The following is a 24,387-nucleotide window of genomic DNA, read 5'->3' as shown; positions in this document are numbered from 1 at the left end:
GTTTCAATACTGTTAAAAGATGCACTCTGTAGTATTTTGCTTATGTTGCACTAGCCGCTATAGACGATTTGATTTCGCCTTTCGTACATTAATTTATACTGCTTCTTATACACATTTGCGGGAACCAATCACAGACTGGCTTATCCACCTGGCGCGCTATTGGCGGGTTTAACACGATGACGGATAGAGAAGCAATGGGTCGTTGCCAGTTGATCACGCCTCTTGTGGTCTGATTGGTTGAAGGACTACCCAATTCACCCTTCGCCGCAAGTTTGATTGACAGGCGATCTGACCAATCACATCGCCGAATCTGCCGTTTTGTCCGACAAAGCAGTCAGGAGAGTTCATAGATTAACATCGGTGGACTTGAACCTGGAAAAACGGTGTGTACTGACGTCTTTCCGCGGTTGAAACAACATTTCTTTTAGTGTTCATTTATGTTTATTTCGTGCTTATCAATGAACTACAAGGAAGAGATAATCGGTTCACGAGCAGCTTTAACTGAGGCGCTACAGCGATCACGACACATTAAAGAGCCAAAAAAACGCTATTTATTGTTTAAATTTCTTTAAAAAATTACAATTTCAGAGTTGAGACTTTGTTGCATATCAAAAGTAACTTGCTCTTTTCTGTCTGTCTGCGTGTTGTCAGTGTCGTCTTTGCTCCGCAATGTATTTTCTCTATGTGAGAACGTGTGTGGTGTGAGAGCGCCTTGGCTTGTCGGACATAGCAACAGTATCTAAAGGGGGCGGGTCTTTGCGAAAGGTCAATTACATACAGAGTCATTTGAATTATGCTCACGCCTCTTGTGGTCTGATTGGTTGAAGGTCTATCCGATTGCATACAGAGTCATTTGAATTACACCATGTCCTAACTACATGCGCCGCGACACGCGATAAAAGGCGTCTTTTCCATGTTAATAAGAGTTTATGTCCTAACCAGCCGCAACGGCGACACGCGATGAATCTATTTTAGAAACGGTTTCTATTTTTCAGCGATGTCGCGGCTAGAACAACAACACAAAACATGCCAATAATAATCTCAGGTAATGTTTATGTGCTTTATCGAATGTTAAAATAGTGTAATCTGACTTTGAATATCATTTAGTGCTCCCAGCTTTGTTAGTAGTACTAAAAGCAACAATGAATAATTCCCCTCAGATCTAGAAATTAAACAAATTGATACAAGAATGTTCAAACTGTGAACAAACAAGTATATTCTATGACAAAGATTGTTTTAGTAACTCGGTATGTATTTTAGTAATGTTTAAATGCTGTGATATTTGTGAATTTGATTATGTACATATCCATTTTCTTGCGAGTGCCGTCAGGATTAATCTTTGGGTTTCGTGCACTTGCCGCGAGACACATGCTGTTATGATTGGCTGTGGTTTTTGATTGATTTATTGCATCTTGCAGACACATCGTGTCTGGTTTGGACAGACCAGTTGCTTGTCGCTGGAATCTTATCGCGTCGCGTGTAGTTAGGACACGGTGTTATGCTCGTTTATCACCTCTTGTGGTCTGATTGGTTGAAGGACTATCCAATTGCGTACAGAGTCATTTGAACTATGCCCGTTTATCACGCCTCTTGTGGTCTGATTGGTTGAAGGACTATCCAATTGCATACAGAGTCATTTGAACTATGCTCGTTGATCACGCCTCTTGTGCAGTAGAGAATACCTAGCAGACTCTCCAGACCAATGTTCAATCTTAAATTGAGCTTGAATTGAGCTTAAATTGAATTAGCCGATATGACCTGGACATACACTACATGGATGCAGCAACACACAAAAACAAAATGTTCCATTTACCAATGCAATTGAAAAAGATTCACAGTTAGTCTTAGCCATGATTTATTTCTTTTGTGTGCAAAAGAGTCAACAAACACTGAGATAAAGTGAACAGTGCTACAGTTTATTCGATTTTAAACATTTGTGCCAAACTACAGTACATCTCCTTTCTTTGTGCAAAACTTTTTAATGAGAGTAAAATTGCTGAGCGCACCTTTAACATCGCCAACCTAACTGAGATCCTCATTGTTTTTGTGAGAGATAAATACTACTCAGAATAAAAGATGGTATCATCAGAAAATGTAATGTAATTAGCTTCTTTTTGTAAGTGACTACTTCTACAGCACATTCATTCTGATGTCTTTTACACACATATTCTTTTTCTCAAGCAGGTAAACAAGACAAAAGCAGACACTGGATTCACAGCAAGAAAGCCAATGGTGAGGGATCTGATCTGAAACGGATTTCTGACCAGTGCAAACGCCGTGGAATACTATTTCCCAAAACACACCGTGGAATAATTACCTTTGTTTTAGATAGTATGCTTAGAAACGAAGGCCACACCCCATTCAGCTCCTCCTCAGGGGGCTGAGCCAATCAGCAGAGGTCATGGGCCGACGGGCGGCTGATGCGTCCAATGCGGTGCCGGCACTGGAGGTGCCTCTAGCTGGTGGGCGGGCCATGCTGTCTCAGAAATGGGGTCCTCTGTGCAGCGTCGGCGTCCAAACGTCGCCGGGACTCCGCTCTCTTCCGTCATTAAAGAGAAGGACGCAAACGGTCAGTACTGCCAATGGACCGACTGCAGAAACCATGTCCCTGGACCGGGTGAGGCGTTGTGAGGTCAACGGCAGGCATGTGGTCAATGCGGCTTCCAGGAACGGACCGAACCGGACGTCCCAGGAGAGCGAGGTGTACTGTCAAATCAACGCCGTCAAAGTCAACCCAAGCCAATCGGGGCTGAGAGGGAGTTTAAAACGAACCCCTCGGTATGTTAACGGAAGTGTTGTTGCACCCGAGGTGGTGGGCGGAGTTTGTAGCGAGGGGGCGGAGTCCGAAGAAGCAAGACGGCAGAGTCAAGCAATGACACGTGATTGTAGGCGGGGTCAATCACTTAAAGGAGAAGCGTCCAGGCCGTCATTGCAGTGCGGAAGCGTCGGCTCGTACGCCACGCCCCCTCGGCCATGCCGGATGATGACGTCATCGCCCAAACTGTGCGGCAGCTGTGGGCGGAGACAGTCTCAAGCCCCGCCCTGCATGGCAGCCGCTTGTCGCAAACGAGCCGCCAGTCAGGTTCAAGCGAGCATGACGCTTCCGACGCCGCCGAGGAACTGTTGTTCACCTCGGCTGCAGAAACAAAACTCCACGGTGGCACAACCAACGTACGCCCAAATCCCCAATCACGCGACGGACATGCAAAACGCAACAACATGCTCCACCCCCTCGCAATACAACAAAAAAGACGCTCTTGCAAAAACAGAGGCACTGACTCAGTCTGAAAAACCTAAAAACGATTCGACGACGCACAAAACGCAACACACACAAACACGAGTCACACACACAACCAAAACGGAATCAACCGCACAACACGCATCGCACAACACTAAGGACAAGTGTGCGACCACGCAAACGCACACATCCGTATCCACCACGTCTAAACCGATTGGCTGTGAGTCAAAAGCCACGCCCACTCTTCCACCTAAGAAAAACTCCCAGTTGCAGGTTAAAGCTAAACCGGCACCTCCAGAGTTTCTGATTGGCTCAAAGGCGGAACCTAAACCACAAACCCCGCCCCCTCCCTCAGAACCTATAGCTGAGACAGAAACGGACTCTAAAGACACCCACCCACCTCCAAAAGACGAGATCCCACAATGCAACGGGGCGCCTGGTGTTCTACACGGACTCCTGCAGAACGTAGAGGAAAACCTGCTGTATAATCAGGAAAAGATCAAAGTTCTTCTCAATGTCATCCAGGATCTGGAGAGGAACAAGGCGATGAGTGAAGGGTGAGTGAGAGCGAGAGATTAAGGCTGTGGAGTTCAAGAAAGCGTGTTTGATTTGTGATTCCATACTTCCATCATCCCATAATTCCCCTGGTAACAGATGTATCCTGAGGCAACACCTCGGGAATCTTGATCATCAATGGAACATCGACCCCCTACCGCTCCCAAACTCTCTCTCTCTCTCATATCTGATGTCTTACTTTCTGTCACATCTTCCCCGCCGCACCTCCTAATGCATTTACACTCTTTCGCTTAATCTCTTAAAAGTTTCACACCCTTTTTTATCCTCCATCCACATCCACAGTTTCGTCAGAACTCTGCTCTGATTGAAAGCTCAGATCTGTCAGAATCGATCAGGAAAGTGACTGTGTTATATGTTTTAAAGTGTCCATATTCATTACATACTCAAGGACATTCAATAGAGGTCTGTATGCCTGTGGGATTCCCGCTGGCCTTGATTTTATTTGTTGTGACGAAGGACTACATTTCTGAGTTGTAGAAAAACTCTTCACAAGTCGAGTGTGCAGGCTCGGTTTTATGTGGCTTTGCATTGCAGCAAATAATTAAGAAATAATTACGATTTTTGTTTTTATATATTTTTCAAAGAAGTCTCTAATTGTTACCAAGGCTGCAAACAAACAATGACACTGTGAAATATTTTGTACAATTTAAAATAATTGTTTTCTATTTGAATATATATATGTATATTAAAAAAAACATTAAATATAAGTTAATTTAATTTATTTTTATATATTTTAAAACAAATACTACTGATGCTCTAATATTATCAGATTGAAAACAGGTTTTGCTGGTTAATATTTTTGTGGAAACCATAAATATATTGATTTCTTAAGCCCTATTCGCACAGGATTAGTATTATCTGGGGACCTTGTGTGATTTAAAAATGACAGGAGAATTAATGTATCACAAGAGTGAGGAGCTGACAATATGACGGTGGAAGATTTGGTTTCAAAGCTAAATGTAAAAGCGCCCATTTAAGCGAGCGTGTCATACTGTTCATTACGAATAATATTGAACACACATTTCAAGCAATTCGCTCCCAAATTGGCTCTAATTCTAAAGTGAAAGTATAATGTGCACAGCCGCACAGGCATTTATAACAAATGCAGCCTCCATTCTTCGCGAAATATGGATAAACATGCGCACAAGAAACAAAAACCTTGCAAAAATTATATATGACCCTCCAAATCCTGGCAAAAAATCACAGAGATGCCGATTCGCACGGGACTAATATTATCACAGGACCTCTGTGTTCGGCGAAATAGGGTAGGTCATTTGCTGGAGAATTTTTACTTTACAAATGACAGACATGGCCGATTCGCACGGGATTAGGATCACAGACAACCTCCGCAATTATTACAAATTACTAGAGATCACCAGGTAATACTAATCCTGTGCGAATAGGACTTTAGATGAATAGAAATAAAAGAAAAACATTTGGAATATAAATCTTTTGTAAGTGTATTTACTGTCACTTTGGATCAATTAAATGCATCCTTGCTGAATAAAAGTGTTCATTTATTTAATTAAAAATCTTACATATCCCAAAGTTTTGAATGGTAGCGTATACAATATTCCACAAAATGATTAACTATTATACTAATGTATGTACACTGCCATTCAAAGGTTTTTGATCTGTAAGATTTTTGTATGTTTTTGTCTCATGTGCTAAAATATTATTAAAAATGTAAAATGTCTGTTTTCTATGTGAATGTATTGTAAAGTGTAATTTATTCCTGTGATCAAAGCTGAATTTATCATCATTACTCCAGTCTTCAGTGTCACATGATCCTTCAGAAATCATTCTAATATGAGGATTTGCTGCTCAAGACACATTTATGATTATTATCAGTGTTGAAAATGTTTTTAGGATTCTTTGATGAAAAAAAAGTTCAAAAGAAAAGCATTTATCTGAAATAGAAAGCTTTTGCAACAATGTACTACCGTTCAAAAGTTTGGGTCAGCACACATTTTTATTTTTGTATTTTTTTTGAAAGAACTTAATTAATAGAAATGTATCCATTTATTCAGCAAAAATTGATCAAAAGTGACAGTAAAGACATTCATAATGTTACACAATATTCTATTTAAAATAAATGCGGTTCTTTTGAACTTTCTGTTAATCAAAGAATCCTGAAAAAAAGGTTTTTCCATCTGTTTTCAACACTGATAATAATAATAATAAATGTGTCTTGAGCAGCAAATCAGCATGATTTCTGAAGGATCATGTGACACTGAAGACTGTAATGATGCTGAAACTTCAGTTTTGATCACAGGAATAAATTACATTTTACAATATATCCACATAGAAAACTGTTATTTTACATTTTAATAATATTTTGCAATATTACTTGGGTTTTTTTTGTTGGTAGAAATAAATGCAGCCTTGGTGAGCAGAAGACTAGTCTAAAAACAAAAAAACCTCACTAAATATGCAACTATATTACTGATCAGCTCATTTCAAGTATCATAATTAAGAGATTAAATGTTGAAAATATGATTTTAAAAGTCCATTAGATCATTAGATAAAAAGAAAATAATATGACATGCTAAGTCATTGTGAGATGAACAGTTGAAATAATGACTTTAAAAATTCTGAGATAAAAATTATGACTTAAAATCTAAATTATGATTAAAATTATGAGATAAAAAGCTGAAATTAGAAAAAAGTCTAAATTATGAACAAAACACACACTAAGACCTTTAAGAGATGAAATCATGCTTGTTATTTTTTTTAAATGCGCCTTTAATTTTTTGATTCACACTTCTAATAATAATATTTACATTATTGTTTTCATTTTGTGTGTTTTTACATTTTGAAATCAGTTTTTTACAGAAGAAATGAATCAATCAAAAACTTACTTTAGCTTTTCATCTACATTTTTTTTATTTCCTATCATCACTGTAAAGCTGCTTTGAAGCATCTGTGTTGTGAAAAGCGCTATAGAAATAAAGGTGATTTGACTTACAGATCAAAAACTTTTGAGCGGCAGTGTATACAGTATATGTGTGTGTGTGTGTGTGTGTGTGTGTGTGTGTGTGTGTGTGTATGTGCCTTGAAAAGGCAGAATGAAAATCATTATCGGTGGAAGCAGGAAAAGCACAGACCTCTAATTCAATGTTCTGTGAGTGTGAATCACATGCTCAAAGCGTCTGTGTGTGTGTATGTGCAGCTCTTCAGGCTTTCTTGTTTTTTTTTCAGGCGTTGTTCATACAGAACAGGCCAGGACATCAACAACTGCTCGACCTGCCAGAAAACAGCCTGCATTATATACAGGTAAACATTACCATCGCAGTCCACGTATGTCTATCATGTCATAACTTTGCCTTTTATCACCATTTTCCTCCCACATTTTGCTACTCTACAATATTTAAATGACCTCTGTTGTGATTGGCTAGCTAAACTTCACATTAATGATGTGTGACACGATGTTCAAACATGAAAACGCATTCATTGCATGAAAACATCAAAGCATTTCACACTAATCAAAGAAAGCCCATTAACAACCACATGCAAACATGCCAAAATGGAGCCTGATTTTGTGATTAAATATTTGCGCCAACACTTTACCTTCAGACTTTCAGCAACAGCGCTCAACAGAGAGCATGAGCTGCTGTCACACAGGACAGACAATCTGGCTGAATACAACAGCGGCTATTTTTAACTCGAAAAGTCATGTTAAAAATGCAACGCTAATGCCACATCTAAGACATCCGTCTGATGCATTATGTACATCCTAGATCATCTTTAGACAAAATATTTTAAAAATCTAAAAAGGTTTGCATACATGTTTTTTGATGATTATCATATTTCATATGCCCAGCTTTTATGGTTCATACAGTACGTTATAACAGAATATGGAGAATATAAACTCAAGTTGGAAAAAAGAAATGGCAGTGGCTATGTGCACTAAGTGCAAATAGTGATAGATGCTATTTACACCAAATGTAACACCAAGTGTAAATAGCAAATAGATTCTATACACACTTAGTTAAAAACGGACTGCCTTTTAACACCAAGTGCAGATAGCATGCCTTGTTCACACTAGCTCCACCTGACAATGCCTTGTTGGAAAAAACAAGACAAAAAAAAATAACGGATGTATTTCAACGTCTTCAGTGGTGTAGTCAGTAAAGCTTAAAGGATTAGTTCACTTCAAAATGAAAATGTCCTGATATTTTACTCACCCCCATCTCATCCAAGATGTTCATGTCTTTCTTTCTTCAGTCAAAAAGAAATTACGTTTTTTGAGGAAAACTTTCCAGGATGTCCAGGGGAACCAAATGTTGAAGGTCCAAATCAATGCAGTTTCAAAGGAAGGGCTTCAGAGGCTCTGCACGATCCCAGCTGAGGAATAGGGTCTTATCTAGACAAACCATCGGTCATTTTCACAAAATAAAATAAAATAAAATATAAAAAATAATATACTTTTGAACCTAAATTGCATGTCTTGTGCTGCTCTGTGGCTTGCCACGGATTGCAGAATCATGTCGGAAAGGTCACGCTAGACGTAGACAGAAGTACTTCCCACGTTTTTACATGCACATGCGAAGACTAATACAAACATCCTTTAGCAAAAAAAGGTAAAACAAAGATGTCGGACGATTTTGAAGTGGGAGATGGAGTGTTTTTTTTTGGTAAAGGGCGTTTGTAATAGTCCTCGCACGTTAATTTGGGGCGGTACTTCTGCCTACGTCTAGTGTGACCTTTCCGACATGATTGTGCAATCCTTGGCACGTCACAGAGCAGCGCAAGATGAGCAATTTAGGTTAAAAAGTGTTCCTTTTTTTTTTTTCAAATGACTGATCGTTTCGCTAGATAAGACCTTATTCCGCCTTTTGCAGAGCTCTCCCTTCTCTCTTTTCATATCACACATCACATCGGAAAGGCATTTACTTTCAGTACATTTTTTTTTTTAATTCTAAAAATGGAAATAAAGTGCCTAACGAAATGTTTAATAAAAATTAAATCATTTATTGGGTAGGGGTAGGTGTAGGCAGGGCTTTTATTGACATATTAAGGAGGCATCCATTTAATAATTTTATTAAATACAATCATTTACACTCTATGTGCAAGGTGAAAATAGTATGTATCTGTCAAAATAAAGTATAAATAGCATGTAATTACTATTTACACATATTGCAAATAACTACTTTTACATGGTGTAAATAGAATATATCATTATTTTCACTTAGTAAATAACATCTACAGCTATTTGCACAGTGTAAATATCATATATATATATATATATATATATATATATATATATATATATATATATATATATATATATATATATATATATATATATATATATATATATATATATATATATATATATATATCGCTAAGAAAATATAAAGGCACTTTATTTCCACTTTTAGAACATTTTCTTAATTTTTATTTGAAGTTTATGCCTTTCGATGTGATGTGTGATTGGAAAAGGGAGAAAAGCGAGCTCTGCAAAAAGGCGGATTTGAACCCAGGTCGATCGCGTTAAAACCTAGATCCTTAAGCCTTGTTTATACTCGACGCGTCCGCACGAGCGCAAGGGTTCGTGCGGCAAAAATGCAGTCAACGCAGAGTCTTGCGTGTTGGGTGCGCAAGACCCCATTTCGCCTGCCGGTGTGCAGCACATTTTTTGTAACAGCGCACACGCGTCCGCATCCGAAGATGAACGAGTTCTAGGCGAATCTAGCCGAGCATGACGTCTCATCACACCGGTACCCAGTTTGCACATACAAATTAGGTGCTTATATTTACAAAATGAGCCTACAAAAGCAGAAATAAGCCCTTTTAAATAACGGTCCATGTTTAATTAAAAAAAATTCACGAAACTAAATGAAAATGTTTAGCGAAATTAGGAAATATTTAAGAGATCGTTAATTTAGTTGTATACATGTGTGCATACATCTTTTTCTCATGTCACAGTAATAATATCAAGGTTTACTGAGTTTTACACATTTACACGTTTTGTAGTGTGGTTTTCGGTGAAGTGTACAAAAATAAATATCATCACCTGTGTACATTAGCCCACTTCTTCTCTACGCTTTTTCCTGATGGTTTATAAAACAATTACTCAAGAGTCGCCCTCTGTTGTTTCAAAGAAAAGTACAACGGCGAACGCGCCAAGAATAAACGCCTCGTCCGTTTGGAGCCAGGCGAAAGTATAAACAAGGTTTTAAGTCTTACGCTTTACTGATTGAGCCACTGAAGACGTTGAAATACACGCGTCTTTTTTATCTTCTTTGGCCCAACCAGGCATTGTTAGGCGGAGCTAGTGCAAAGAGCACTTGCAAACAGGCACGTTATTTGCACGAAAAAAACACCTTAGGCAATTTGGTGCAGAAACTGATATGGCCAAAAAGTAAGATGAAATTATGATGCTTGTAATGAGATCTTTGAAACAGTAGAGCAGATTCTTACAGAAAACACTTTTATCAGCTGTCACTCTATATATTCCATTCCCAATAATGTCTTATTAAGATGATATTTAAATGCTTGTTTTTATGATCGAAGCTCATGCTAATGCAATGCAGTGATGATTGAGATGAATAAATAAACCGTCCTCAAAAGCCTGATGATCATATTTGAGACTCAAAAATGACGTATGATAATCAAGTAAACAAAAGTTGCTTCAGTCCAATAAGTGTTCATCTAGAAATATCACTAACAATATAAAAGTTATTCTTACATCTACTTCATAAAAATCTAACTTCCACAGCAAAAAGACCCATGAACCAATTATTTTTACAATTATACTAAAAGAGCTTTTACTTGCTAAAAAAATTATAAACTATCAAGCAGACAACAGAAGGCGTTGTAGTAGAAGTTAATAATTCAGATGGCTTATTTAATGTGATATAGTGGGTCTTTAGAGCAAAAAAGATTCCTATTTCCTATGACCCATTTAAAATATTATAAATCGTGCACAGAGCCACGTCTGAGTTATGTGTCTTCTCGGGGGCAGAAACTGACAGAAATGCACCAGGAGAACATGAGGATGATTTAAGAGTTGCATCAATAACCTACAGCAGATCAAAACATCCACCGGCCACACGCATCCACTCCATGAGGAACAAACAGATTGGAAGTCCTAATTAGTGCTGCTTGCTAAATCAAGCAATATTATTACTATTTATCATAGTTAGGGATGCACTTTCTTCAAAAAAATACAAATCTTTAAATAGTTAAAAAGATGTGTGTGTATTTCTGTAGGTTTTTGATGTATGTATTAGAGTCAGCTGGTTTGTACGTTTGTTATAATCGAGGGACAGAGAGCTCAAACTCCCATTCAACCGTAATGAAGCCCTGAGGGAAACAACACACACACACACACACACACACACACACACACACACACACACACACACACACACACACACACACACACACACACACACACACACACACACACACACACACACACACACACACATATCATAACGCCAGAGAAAACTCTGAACCTGGAGACCTGTCTCACAGACACACACACACGTACAGCCAGTGGATGTGTTTGAAATTCCCATGGCTTTTTTTTATCTCCTGTCCTCTTTTTTCCTGTTGGGATAAACAGGATCATTATTCCCGTACTATGAAGAGCTAATCGCACACTAATGCATGTTTCCAGCACTCATACTGCGGTAAAGCCTCGGGAATCAATTAAAGAGAGATGGATTTCCTATAGAAGTTTAATCTCATGACAATTCAGCTCGAAAAAAGGCAAGAACACACACACAGGTTCTGTTCCAAATGCTATTGAGCTGCTTTGTCTGTATAGACAGCATCCTAACTAAAGCGACTGATTTGGAGCGCCCTACATGGGCAGCAACTCTGAGTAGTGCTCCTCGCGTGAAATGCACAGTACACTTGACAACGGTTCTTTGATTCGTTCATTTATGCATTCATTGATTAATTTTTTCATGCATCCATGCCTGCGTTCGTGCTTTCATTTATTTGTTGTTTACGCATTCATTTGATCACTCATTTGTTCATGCATTCATTCATTACTTTGTCCATTCATTCATTCATGCATTAATGCATTTATTTATACATTCATTCATTCATTCATTTATTTGTTTATCCATTCATTAATTTTTTACATTCTTTCATTCATGCATATACAGTGAGGAAAATAAGTATTTGAACACCCTGCTATTTTGCAAGTTCTCCCACTTAGAAATCATGGAGGGGTCTGAAATTTTCATCGTAGGAGCATGTCCACTGTGAGAGACATAATCTAAAAAAAAAAAATCCAGAAATCACAATGTATGATTTTTTAACTATTTATTTGTATGATACAGCTGCAAATAAGTATTTGAACACCTGTCAATCAGCTAGAATTCTGAACCTCAAAGACCTGTTAGTCTGCCTTTAAAATGTCCACCTCCACTCCATTTATTATCCTGAATTAGATGCACCTGTTTGAGGTTGTTAGCTGCATAAAGACACCTGTCCACCCCATACAATCAGTAAGAATCCAACTAATAACATGGCCAAGACCAAAGAGCTGTCCAAAGACACTAGAGACAAAATTGTACAGCTCCACAAGGCTGGAAAGGGCTACGGGGAAATTGCCAAGCAGATTGGTGAAAAAAGGTCCACTGTTGGAGCAATCATTAGAAAATGGAAGAAGCTAAACATGACTGTCAATCTCCCTCGGACTGGGGGTCCATGCAAGATCTCACCTCATGGGGTCTCAATGATCCTAAGAAAGGTGAGAAATCAGCTCAGAACTACACGGGAGGAGCTGGTCAATGACCTGAAAAGAGCTGGGACCAACGTTTCCAAGGTTACTGTTGGTAATACACTAAGACGTCATGGTTTGAAATCATGCATGGCACGGAAGGTTCCCCTGCTTAAACCAGCACATATCCATGCCCGTCTTAAGTTTGCCAATGACCATTTGGATGATCCAGAGGAGTCATGGGAGAAAGTCATGTGGTCAGATGAGACCAAAATAGAACTTTTTGGTCATAATTCCACTAAACGTGTTTGGAGGAAGAAGAATGATGAGTACCATCCCAAGAACACCATCTCTACTGTGAAGCATGGGGGTGGTAGCATCATGCTTTGGGGGTGTTTTTCTGCACATGGGACAGGGCGACTGCACTGTATTAAGGAGAGGATGACCGGGGCCATGTATTGCGAGATTTTGGGGAACAACCTCCTTCCCTCGGTTAGAGCATTGAAGATGGGTCGAGGCTGGGTCTTCCAACATGACAATGACCCAAAGCACACAGCCAGGATAACCAAGGAGTGGCTCTGTAAGAAGCATATCAAGGTTCTGGCGTGGCCTAGCCAGTCTCCAGACCTAAACCCAATAGAGAATCTTTGAAGGGAGCTTTCAAACTCAGTGTTTCTCAGCGACAGGCCAGAAACCTGACTGATCTAGAGAAGATCTTTGTGGAGAAGTGGGCCAAAATCCTCCTGCAGTGTGTGCAAACCTGGTGAAAAACTACAGGAAACGTTTGACCTCTGTAATTGCAAACAAAGGCTACTATACCAAATATTAACATTGCTTTTCTCAGGTGTTCAAATACTTATTTGCAGCTATATAATACAAATAAATAGTTAAAAAATCATACATTGTGATTTCTGTTTGTTTTTTAGATTATGTCTCTCACAGTGGACATGCACCTACGATGACAATTTCAGACCCCTCCATGATTTCTAAGTGGGAGAACTTGCAAAATAGCAGGGTGTTCAAATACATATTTTCCTCACTGCATATACATTATTTTATGCATGCATTTGTTTATGCGTTCGTTCATTCATTCATTAATGTATGCATTTATTCATTCATGCATTCGTTTGTTCATTTATTCATGCATTCATTTATGTATGCATTTGTTCATGCATTCATTTATTTGTTGTTCACACATGCATTCATTCCTGAATGCATTCGTTTGATCAATCATTTGTCCATTCATTCATTCATGCATTTATTTGTTCATGCATTAATTAATTAATTTATGCATTTATTCATTCATGCATTCATTAATTAGTTTATCCATTCATTCATTATTTTTACATTAATTTATTCATTCTTTCATTCGTTTGTTCATTTATTTATTCATTAATTTATGTATGCATTTGTCCATGCATTCATGCAATGCATTCGTTTGATCAATCATTTGTCCATTCATTCACTCATGCATTCATTTATGCATTTATTCATTCATGCATTCATTCATTCGTTTATCCATTCATTCATTCATTCATTCATTCATTCATTCGTTATTTTTACCTTTATTCATTCATGCATTCATTCATTCAAGCATTTATTTGTTCATGCATTAATTAATTAATTTATACATTTATTCATTCATGAATTCGTTCATCCATACATTCATTATTTTTACATTCATTCATGCATTTATTCATTCATTCATTCATGCATTCATTCATTCGTTTATCAATTCATTCATTATTTTTACATTCATTCATTCATTCATGCATTTATTCATTCATGCATTCATTAATTATTTTTACATTAATTCATTCATGCATGTATTCATTAATTTATGCATTTATTCAATTATGCATTCATTCATTCATTCATTCATTATTTTTACATTCATTCATTCATGCATTTATTCGTTCATGCATTAATTAATTAATTTATTCATTCATTCGTTTATCCATTCATTCATTCATTTTTTACATTCATTCATTTATGCCTGTACTTGTTCATGCATTTATTCGTTCATGCATTCATCCATAATTTATGCATGCATTTGTTCATTAATTAATTAATTAATATAACTATTATCCCACCAGGAGGAACTAGTTTTGCGGCAAAGGCGTCAGACACAAAACTGACAAATTTACAACAAAATCCCTCTACAATAAGATTAAATAACACTATATTTAAGGCAAGTCTTAGTAAGTTCACTCATTGGCCGGTAAAAAGCACAGAAGCACAGCAACCATCTGTCTCATTGGGGACAGGATGATATCCAGAACTGTTAGTCGAGATTATGCTTCAATAACATTCAAATTAGCACTAAAGTCTGACAATAGTAAAGTTTTGTTTCTTCAAGTCTTTGCCCATCAGTGCTCATGTTCCCAGAAGAAAAGACAGTTCATTTTGAATGTGTATATCTGCTAAAAATGAACTTTTGTCAACTCTTAGGAGTAAAAAACACCTTTAAGAGTCCAGAGCCAGCAACATCTGACCAAAAAAATTTAAAAAGGTTTCCACTGGGAAACTCATGGTGGAAACTTTGCGCTCATGCAAGCTGTGTGATTTAGTATAGTGCTAGATATCCTTTGACTCATGGTTTCTGAAAGATAATATTGATGATTAAGATTTTTCCCCATCTGAAAGTGCAGACTCCAGCTTTGAGCTTTCTGACTGAGTGAACTCTCTTCCCTCAAAAGATCCGTTCATCACAAATTCAGCTTTCATAATTCTTTATCTCTCTCTTTCTTCCTTTCTCTCTGTCTTGGTGCCTTCGTTCTCTAGGGATGCAGGAAAGTTGAGATGGGCTTGGTTATAATGCTCCTTAAAATACAGAAATGTGCACTTCTCTGAAGTCATGCATTTTTTTGTGCCTATGCAAACCTCAGGTGGTTGCTCAATGGATCCTCTGAATCATTCATGCCTTTAGCACAAACGTTATGCGACAAAGGTCTCTTTATCCCATGATCACAAAGTCTGAGCAATAACAATAGTAATGCAAACACTACTGATGACAAAAAAGCATAATCAATTGCACAGAAAAAAATAAAACCTCGGTGAAGATGAATTTGCACGGTGCAACAATCATACACATGTAAATGTGTCATCTGGATATGCAAATTAGAGACATCACCTAACAATTTCTAGTGACAAATGACGCCTTCTGAAATGACATCAACACTGAAAAACTGATTTACAGCCGGCAAAAACTGTCGAGTTTGAAATGCAATACAGAAATAACTAGATTTGCATTTCCTGAAGAAAACAGAAGGGTCTGCACGATGGCAAAAGGATACTTTGAGATTTAGGCTTTAGTTCTGCGTCTGAAATGTTGCATCACAGATGCTTTGCTGCTATTGTGACGCTGAGCAACATGTTTATATGGGACCTATTATGCCCTTTTTTGTCTTGATTTTGTTCTTGGGCTCTACTAGAATAGGTTTTAATGCTTGAATGTTCAAAAAGACATAATTTTTCCCATATTCTCTATTGTTGCAGCTCCTCTCTTCCCAGTCTGTCAGTAATGGCGCTTTTCCATTGCATGGTACAGTTCGGTACGGCTCACTTTTTGGTGCTTTTCCACTGCATGGTACGGCTCGGTACGGTTCGCTTAAATAGTACCACCAGCGGTTGAGGTTCCAAGCGTGCCGTACCGATACTAATAAGTGACGTGTAAACACTGCAGATCAATGATTGTTCAGAGAGAATCGTCACTACGTCACTACCACTTTAGGCTTTTGTGACAGTGATATAGCGATTGAGACCATAAACACATTATTACCTTACCCTCGTGCACCATTGAGCAAATCAAGTGATGTGGCCATTTGCGCTTTGCTGTACGAGTGGCTAAGACTCTTGTTTTTAGCAGTATTTGGTTTTGCTGCTATCAGCCTCCTTTGAAACAAACTTCTTCGTCTTGTGGTTAAAAACATCCACATGCCAAAAAGTAGAGGCGGCACAATTACATTACAATTACTGAGTCAAGCCGAGCTGTGTTGTGCCGAACCGAGTCGTACCACGCAGTGGAAAAGTGAAGCGAGCTAAGCCGAGCCGTACCAAACGTTACCATGCAGAGGAAAAGCGCTATAACTCTCTGTTTAGTTCCTGTCTCTATGAAGCCCCTCCTTCTGTAAAGCGCACAGTGCTCTGATTGGTTGGCTTTACCAGTGTGTTGTGATTGGTCAAGTGCTTTGAGCATGTTTGAGAAATGCCCCGCCCCTTACCAGAACTGTGAGTTTCAACCAAGCAGAAACCTCCCGCAGTTTCTCTTGAAGCCAATACGGAAGTGACTGCAATTCGTCGACTGGCCACTAGGGACTGGCTCCAGAAGGGAGCATAATCTCATTGAGCCCCATGTTAAAATGCCCAACTTTACAGCAGAAAAACACATGTTTACAGCCTGGTACAAATTGTGGTTTTGGTCTATATGGCTAATTTTGCCCTTCATGACAACTGTGAGGGGGGTGAATTTTTGTATAACTCATTCGTTAACATTATATAAAGCATTAAAGTTCTGCATAATTAAGGGCGTGGCCACTTGAGTGACAGGTGGATAGCCATTTATCTGCTGTTTGTAAAGGTTGATTTATACTTCTGCGTCGGACCTACGCCATATCCTCTACGCCACAAGTTACGCGTTGGTTTTCATTTATACTTCTGCGTTGTTGTCCGCGTCAATGTGCAATTACACATGCAGACGCTAGTAGGCAGTGTCCACGGGCATGTTGATGGTGTAACCCACAGTATCAAGGCAAAAGCCGAAGAAGAAGCGGCTTGTTTGTGTACATTGTCGGAGTAGCAGCAGCAGCAGCGACCATTCTTGCAGCTTGAGCTGTTGTATCTAATACAAATTAAGCATCTCTAGTTCATTAGTAGAGTTAAATAAGAGGCGATCTGGCGCTGGAATGCGTTTTTGAAATCATGAAGAGCTCGTAGTGTTGTTTTCAGTATCGGTGGCTCATGCACAGACTAGCGCTTCAATCAATTGCTGTTGCGGAGACTTTATTTGTTCCGTTGAAATCACAAAATGAAATGCACCCACATGTGTCCCTGTTCTTGATATACAAATCACTGATTAACATTGGTTTTAATGAGAAAATAAATAAACTATACACAGCGGATCTATGTATTTATTAACTAACATAAAGAATCTCTGGACTACAAAATATTGTGTTATATAGCAGATGTAAGGATGAAACTATCATCCCATTTCTGGACACACACACACTCCTATCGCAGATTTTTTATTGATGTATTGACCTGAGGGAGGGGTTCTGGCAGACTAATCACAGGCTTGTGGTCCACGTAGAATTGACGCGTTGTTACATTTTTGGAGAGGTGCTCGTCAGGGTACCACATAGGCTACGCATGCAACACACAGCCTACGGCGTACACTCGACGCAGAAAAATAAATTGGGCTTTAGTCATTGCATCACCTCAGCTCCACCCACGTCCCGCCTCTTTGCCCATTTTCTATTACGCGCGATGACGCGCTGACAAGATGGCAACGGCCAGCTCGACCCTACTTTATGCTTCATAACTGCTCTTGAGAATCCTATGGGGGATGTCACGGACACTACGTCCATATTTTTTTTTACAGTCTATGGTTTCAACACACTACTAACTCAACCAGGCCCCACCCCTTTATTCTGCAAATGCCTTGGACAGAATTACTTAAATGAGGAATATTGTGATGTTTACTTGAGTTTTCTTGATGTCCGGAAGAAAAATCAAGGCTACAATGGACAGTGTTGGGGAACGTTACTTTGAAAAGTAATGCATTACAATATTGCGTTACTCCCTTAAAAAGTAACTAATTGAGTTAGTTACTTTTTAAGAAAAGTAATGAGTTACGTTACTTTTGCATTACCTTTGCGTTACTTTTTCTCACCTGGGCTGGGCTTATTTTTTTTGTTTTTGTTTTTTTATAACAAAAAAGTTCTATTTTTGTGCAAATGTAAAGACCTCTTCATACCAAAATTGAAATAATAAGCCTCAGGCTGAGGTAAAAATGCAAATTCACGCAGTAACAGTAGAGGGCGCAGCTCTGCTGTGCTGTGCTGTGCTGCCATAATGGAAGAATAGGACACAGGAGAACAAAAGTTTTACCAATAAAAACAAAAAATCTAGTAATTTTTGCTCATGGTTTAACTGAATCATCAAAGGTCAGCAGCAAGACATTGGTCAATATAGGTAGATTAAATGCAAACAAATATTTGTTTTATTTAACATTTCATTATTGGAGGTTTGCATAGTAGGCTACTCTGATTTTTGCATTTGACTGATTTTATTAATTTTGAGGAGTACTGAATCTTTTTTGTGCAAGTGAGATGAATAAATTCTCACATTTAGTCTAGAACTACAATAACCATCATGTTTACACACACGCCTCTGCACTTACTCTCAACACAGGGACAGGAGAGCTGTCAGTCAAATAAATGTAAAAAAGTAACTCAGATATTCTGTTGTAAATTTGAAAAGTAATGCATTACTTTACTAGTTACTTGAAAAAGTAATCTGTTTACATAACTCAAGTTACTTGTAATGTGTAACCCCTAACACTGACAATGGAGGCGTTTCAGGGAGTTTTGTAACTTTGCAGACATTTGTCATGCTCAAACAGAAACATTACACACTAAACACGTGTGAACATAAAAATTGAACATAAAAATGTAATATCTGCCGAGCATCAACAAACATCGCATACAATCTCTGCTCTCTGCTAGAGATGGTTAAAAAGTAATTCAGTATGCAAAAAAAAAAAAAAAGTTGTAAGAAAGGAGGACAATTGCATTCACAATTCAGTGAGCAAATAATACAATGATTTAGAAGATAAATGCAATAGCACAATCGCTGCGGGATGGGTGTATTTTCCATACAGTGTTCATTAGGCTCTATAACAAGCTGTTGTTGAACACGCTTCATTTATCTCTGCCCCTTATTAGGGGCTTTGTTAACCTTCAATACATTCTCCGTCGGTCTGTATTATTCTCTCATCTTTTTACCTATAGATTTTTGCTCATCACGTCCCTTCTTTTCTCGCTTTCTCTCAACTCACTTAGTTGCTGGGAAATTGCAGGCAGGACTGTGGCTATACTGTAAATAGAGGGCATAACCCCCCCCTCTCTCTCTCTCTCTCTCTCACACACACACACACACACACACACACACACACACACACACACACACACACACACACACACACACACACACACACACACACACACACACACACACACACACACACACCCTCCTCATGAAGTTAGATTGCAGTCAGATAAAATGGTCGCTGTGTGTTTGACGCTGTTGTGATAATAGTTTGTGTCGACGGTCTTGGCTCCAAAAGTACGTTTAATTCATTTCTACTTAAGGATTAAAAAAAAACTCATTGTAAAGAGTTTTAACCCTTGACCCAAACCAACCAGCTCGGAGATGAAGCAAAATATTACAAACTTTAATTTTAAAAACAAAAAAAGATATTTGAAAATTGCAAAGATGACAACAGTACAAGATAGAGCCCTGCGCGGGACTGTTTTCTTCATCCCGCTCCCGCCCGCACCCGCCGAATTTCTGACCATTACCGCCCGCTCCCGCAACGTATGTGTTACACTCCCGCCCGCTCCCGCAATATGTATGTCCACTCCCGCCCGCTCCCGCAACGTATGTGTTACACTCCCGCCCGCTCCCGCAATATGTATGTCCACTCCCGCCCGCACCCGCAAAACTCTGAGAATTTATTCCCGCACAATAATAGAGATGCATTGATTTTGTGTCTTCTCCCGTCCCGCAGGAGAAAAAAAAACACGTATTTGTATTGATATTATTAAAGAGATTCATGGGGTTGTTTGTTTCGTTTCCCTGGCCTGCATGTAAACAAAAAAAAAAAAAAGACATACATTCAAATATAATTTCGTTTTTATCAAAAACTTTGCACATAAAAATAGACTGCTTTGCAAAACAGAAAACAGAAAACCAGATTGAGAAACAAAAAACAGATCCCAATTCGTCGGTCAGTTCCGATGTACGTCGAACGTGACCGACTGAAAGGAAACCTGAGAAAACATGCTTCAACAGAACGTAATGTGAACACAAAATAGCAAACGGACATTTAGAAACAATCCATTTCCACTCACTAAACTTCTATGTATTGTTTGCCAAAAACACCAAACAGTCAACTTGACCTGCAGGGAGTGCTGAGCGTTTTTGGTGAGGTATGATCAAGTACCTATGTATTTGCCAGCTGCGCAATATGTGGAGACATATAACGTTATACCGAATGATTTTGCCTACCAAAACAATTGAGAAACTTCTCCAAATGTCAGACTTTCCTTGCTTAGCTTTTGTGCTGTAAATACCTCGTTTGAGGTTCTTTTCTACATCATCTATTGACATCTTCTCCATCATGTCGTTAGGCAACCTCCCTATCCCGCCGATTCCCGCTGTGTTTTTTAGCCGCCCATTCCCGCCCGCAGCAAAATTCAAACCGCCCGCTCCCGCGAGATTTACGTCCCAATCCCAATGCAGCCCTCTAGTACAAGAAGCACCGTGAATGACGCAATCGAATAAAAAACTATTACAATATTGGCATAATTATAATTGATTATACATTTTAAAACAATATATCTGAAGTTTAATGCAAATTATTTAGGTCTGTAAAAATATTCACTACCATTTAGGGACAAATTACATTTTGAAGTCAGCTAGATTTGTTTTTGAAAAAAATATATATAATACTGTTATTCAGCGAGGATGCATTAAATTGATCCAAAATGACAGTACGGTCATTTATAATGTTACAAAAGACTTCTATCTCAAACTAATTATGTTCTTTTGAACTTTCTATTCATCAAAGAATACAGGAAAATAAATATTGAGCAGCACAGCTGTTTTACACAAATAATTATAATAATCTGAAATATTCCTTGAGCATCAAATCATCATATTAGAATGATTTCTATACACATCACAACATGTAAATCGTAAAATGTTGGCGTTATTTAGTCACTTATTGAGCAGTAGGCTAGCTGGAGCCATTTACCTCCAGTCTTTGTGCTAAGCTAGGCTAGCGGTGGGTGCGTCAGACAGAGTTATGGCACACACGGACATGAGAATGGTATGTATGGACTTATCTAACTCTGGGGGATACGGTGAATAAGCTAAAGTCCCAAAAAGTCGGCGTGTTCCTTTAAAAATTCAGCTTTGATCACTGGAATAAATCACAGTTTACAATATATTCACATAAAAAACACATTATTTTAAATTGTAATAAAATTTCACAATATTACTGTTTTTACTGTATTTCTGATTAAATAAATTCAGTTTTGGTGAGCAAAAGATCTTTCCGACCCCAAACTTTTGAATGGAAGTGCATAACTAGTCTTTAATAAAACTTACACTGTCATGGTAACAGCGACTTCTCTGATCAATGGATCTGGATTGGGCTATTAAACATGATTTTCTTAAAAATGCAGCTGCAATGACTTAACTTCAGAGCTCACAGTGTGTCTTGAAAGGTTTATATATTATCATTAAAAATCAATCTCTCTATGAAAAAAAAAATGAATGCAATTTTTACTTCCTGAACCCGACTGCTTGTGTAAGAAAGTGAGATGAATGAGGGACTGAGCAGAAGGAAAGAGAGCGAGAAACACAGAAAGAGATGTTTCTCTGTAGGTCTGTCTTTAGTGGTGTTTGTTATTTTGACATGTGTCATATTGTCTTAATGTTCATTTCTATGTCATGATAAACAATCCGTCACAACGGGGGATGAAAAGTGTGTTTTTGTTTTCCTTTCTCTCTTTCATCAATCACACTCTTCATTCACAAAAACAAGATGCATCAATTTCTGTTGTAATTACATCAAAAAGTCTACCCCCCCAAAAAAACTTGTTTTATTCTCAGAGCATTTAAAGGGTTAGTTCACCTAAAAATGAAAATTCTGTCATTAATTACTCAACCTCATGCCGTTCAAAACCCATAAAACCTTCGTTCATCTTCGGAACACAAATTAAGATATTTTTGATGAAATCCGAGAGCTCTCTGAACCAGCCATAGACAGCTATTTAATTAACACTTTCAAGGTCCTTTTTCATCACAAATATCTTCATTTGTGTTCCGAAGATGAACGAAGGTCTTACGGGTTTGGAACGACATGAGGAAGAGTAATTAATGACAGAATTTTAATTTTTGGGTGAACTAACCCTTTAACTTTGTAATTCTGACATGCTTTTGAATATTAGTATTGTATTTTTTCATTTCTCAGTTCACACAGCAAAAAAAAAAAAAAACAGAGTTATTTAAGTCTCTTTGGCACTAAAAAGAAAAAAAGAGAGCCAGCGCGACCGCCAACTCGAGAGCATTAAAGGAACAGGCCGACTTTTTGGGACTTTAGCTCATTCACCGTATCCCCCAGAGTTAGATAAGTCCATACATACCATTCTCATCGCCGTGCGAGCCATAACTCTGTCTGACGCACACACCGCTAGCCTAGCTTAGCACAAAGACTGGAGGTAAATGGCTCCAGCTAGCCTACTGCTCAATAAGTGACTAAATAACGCCAACAATGGGTGCAGCGGCGCAAAGATATTACGCAGCGCCTGAAAATAGTCCCCAGCACGCTCTCTGTGTAAGCAGGTTGTCATGTTGGTTATGTTGACGAAAGTTAGCCCATTTTCAGGCATTGTGTAATATAATTGCTCCGCTGCACTCATGGTACGGCTCAAAGTTCCTTGATTATTACGCAGGAATGAGAGAATAGTTTCCAGCCATATCGGTCTAGAAAATCGCAACTTTTCATTTCCGTCGGTCTTAGTACACAATGTAACTCTACACATCACAACATGTAAATAGGAAAATGTTGCCGTTATTTAGTCACTTATTGAGCAGTAGGCTAGCTGGAGCCGTTTACCTCCAGTCTTTGTGCTAAGCTAGGCTAGCGGTGGGTGCGTCTGACAGAGTTATGGCACACACGGAGATGAGAATGGTATTTATGGATTTATCTAACTCTGGGGGATACAGTTAATAAGCTAAAGTCCCAAAAAGTCGGCGTGTTCCTTTAACCAAAAGTTGTACCAATCTTCCTATTTTTTCTTTGTTGAATATCCCACTTAAAATTCCAGTAATCAGCAAAGATAAAGGTGTAATGGTTGCATTTCTCATTGCAGAATTGTTTTTATATATTATTTTATAATATGATCTATTTCTGTCTTTTTAGTGTGGAGCACGACTTCCGTGTGCAAGAGGGACAATATCAAAGCATTCTGGAAGCATTGGATCAAGCGGAGTACGATGTTCCCTCCCCGATCCCAAAACCCGCCCACATACGACCGCGAACCAAGAGCCGCGTCAAGAAACTGCGTAAGAAGTGTTTCTGGTGGCTGTAGAAAACCCAACTCCACGGAGATGTGGTTATGATGTCGGAAACCAAAAACTTGTGGACGTACGAGTTTCATAATTCAGTGCAGCTTCCAAAACCAACTTTATGACGTGGGGAAAATGATGCTCTAACCGAACGGATTATTCTTTGATATAAATGTTACAGTGTGACGTAAATCGCGAAGCCGCGGCTGAACCAAAAGCTCATCTGACATCCTGAAAACTTGAGGACAATTTAAAACCCAAGAAGACCCACAAGACCTGGCGTCTAATCAGTCAATAATTCCCCTTCATAGTGTCTGACAGAGCCGGTACGCAGTCGATATCCCTCTTTACGCTGATGGACAGAGCGTTACCCTGATGGAGATTCTCCGTCTCATCTCCTCGTCACCGTTCTCTGACCTTTGTGTGCAGATGGCTTCTGTCCCCGACTAATGAATGTCTAAAGCTCCGTTCCCAAACCTAGTCATCCGTCTACCGACCCAGCATTTTAAGTAACCGATAGTTGAGCTCC

At 38.6% G+C, this 24,387-nt stretch overlaps 2 protein-coding genes across 2 annotated transcripts in view; one reads left to right on the top strand and one right to left on the bottom strand.

Moving 5' to 3' along the window:
* Window positions 1–23,881, top strand: part of insyn2b (inhibitory synaptic factor family member 2B) — a gene marked incomplete at its 3' end in the record, with an annotated part of 24,024 nt that extends 143 nt beyond the window's left edge. The window contains exons 1-3 of the mRNA XM_079839089.1: window positions 1–3,795; window positions 7,016–7,090; window positions 23,713–23,881. The exon at window positions 1–3,795 is cut by the window's left edge and continues 143 nt beyond it. Coding sequence (XP_079695215.1) covers window positions 2,402–3,795; window positions 7,016–7,090; window positions 23,713–23,881 — 1,638 coding nt within the window. The 5' untranslated portion in view covers window positions 1–2,401. The remainder of the gene's footprint in view (window positions 3,796–7,015; window positions 7,091–23,712) is intronic.
* The window catches only part of dock2 (dedicator of cytokinesis 2), a 185,008-nt gene that overhangs the window by 54,177 nt on the left and 106,444 nt on the right, over window positions 1–24,387 (bottom strand).

Source organism: Gobio gobio, assembly GCF_949357685.1.
Source record: "Gobio gobio genome assembly, chromosome: 16".
NCBI classification, from domain to species: Eukaryota; Metazoa; Chordata; class Actinopteri; order Cypriniformes; family Gobionidae; genus Gobio; species Gobio gobio.
The sequence above is the reverse complement of the archived record's forward strand: the minus strand, read 5'-3'. Positions and strand labels throughout refer to the sequence as shown.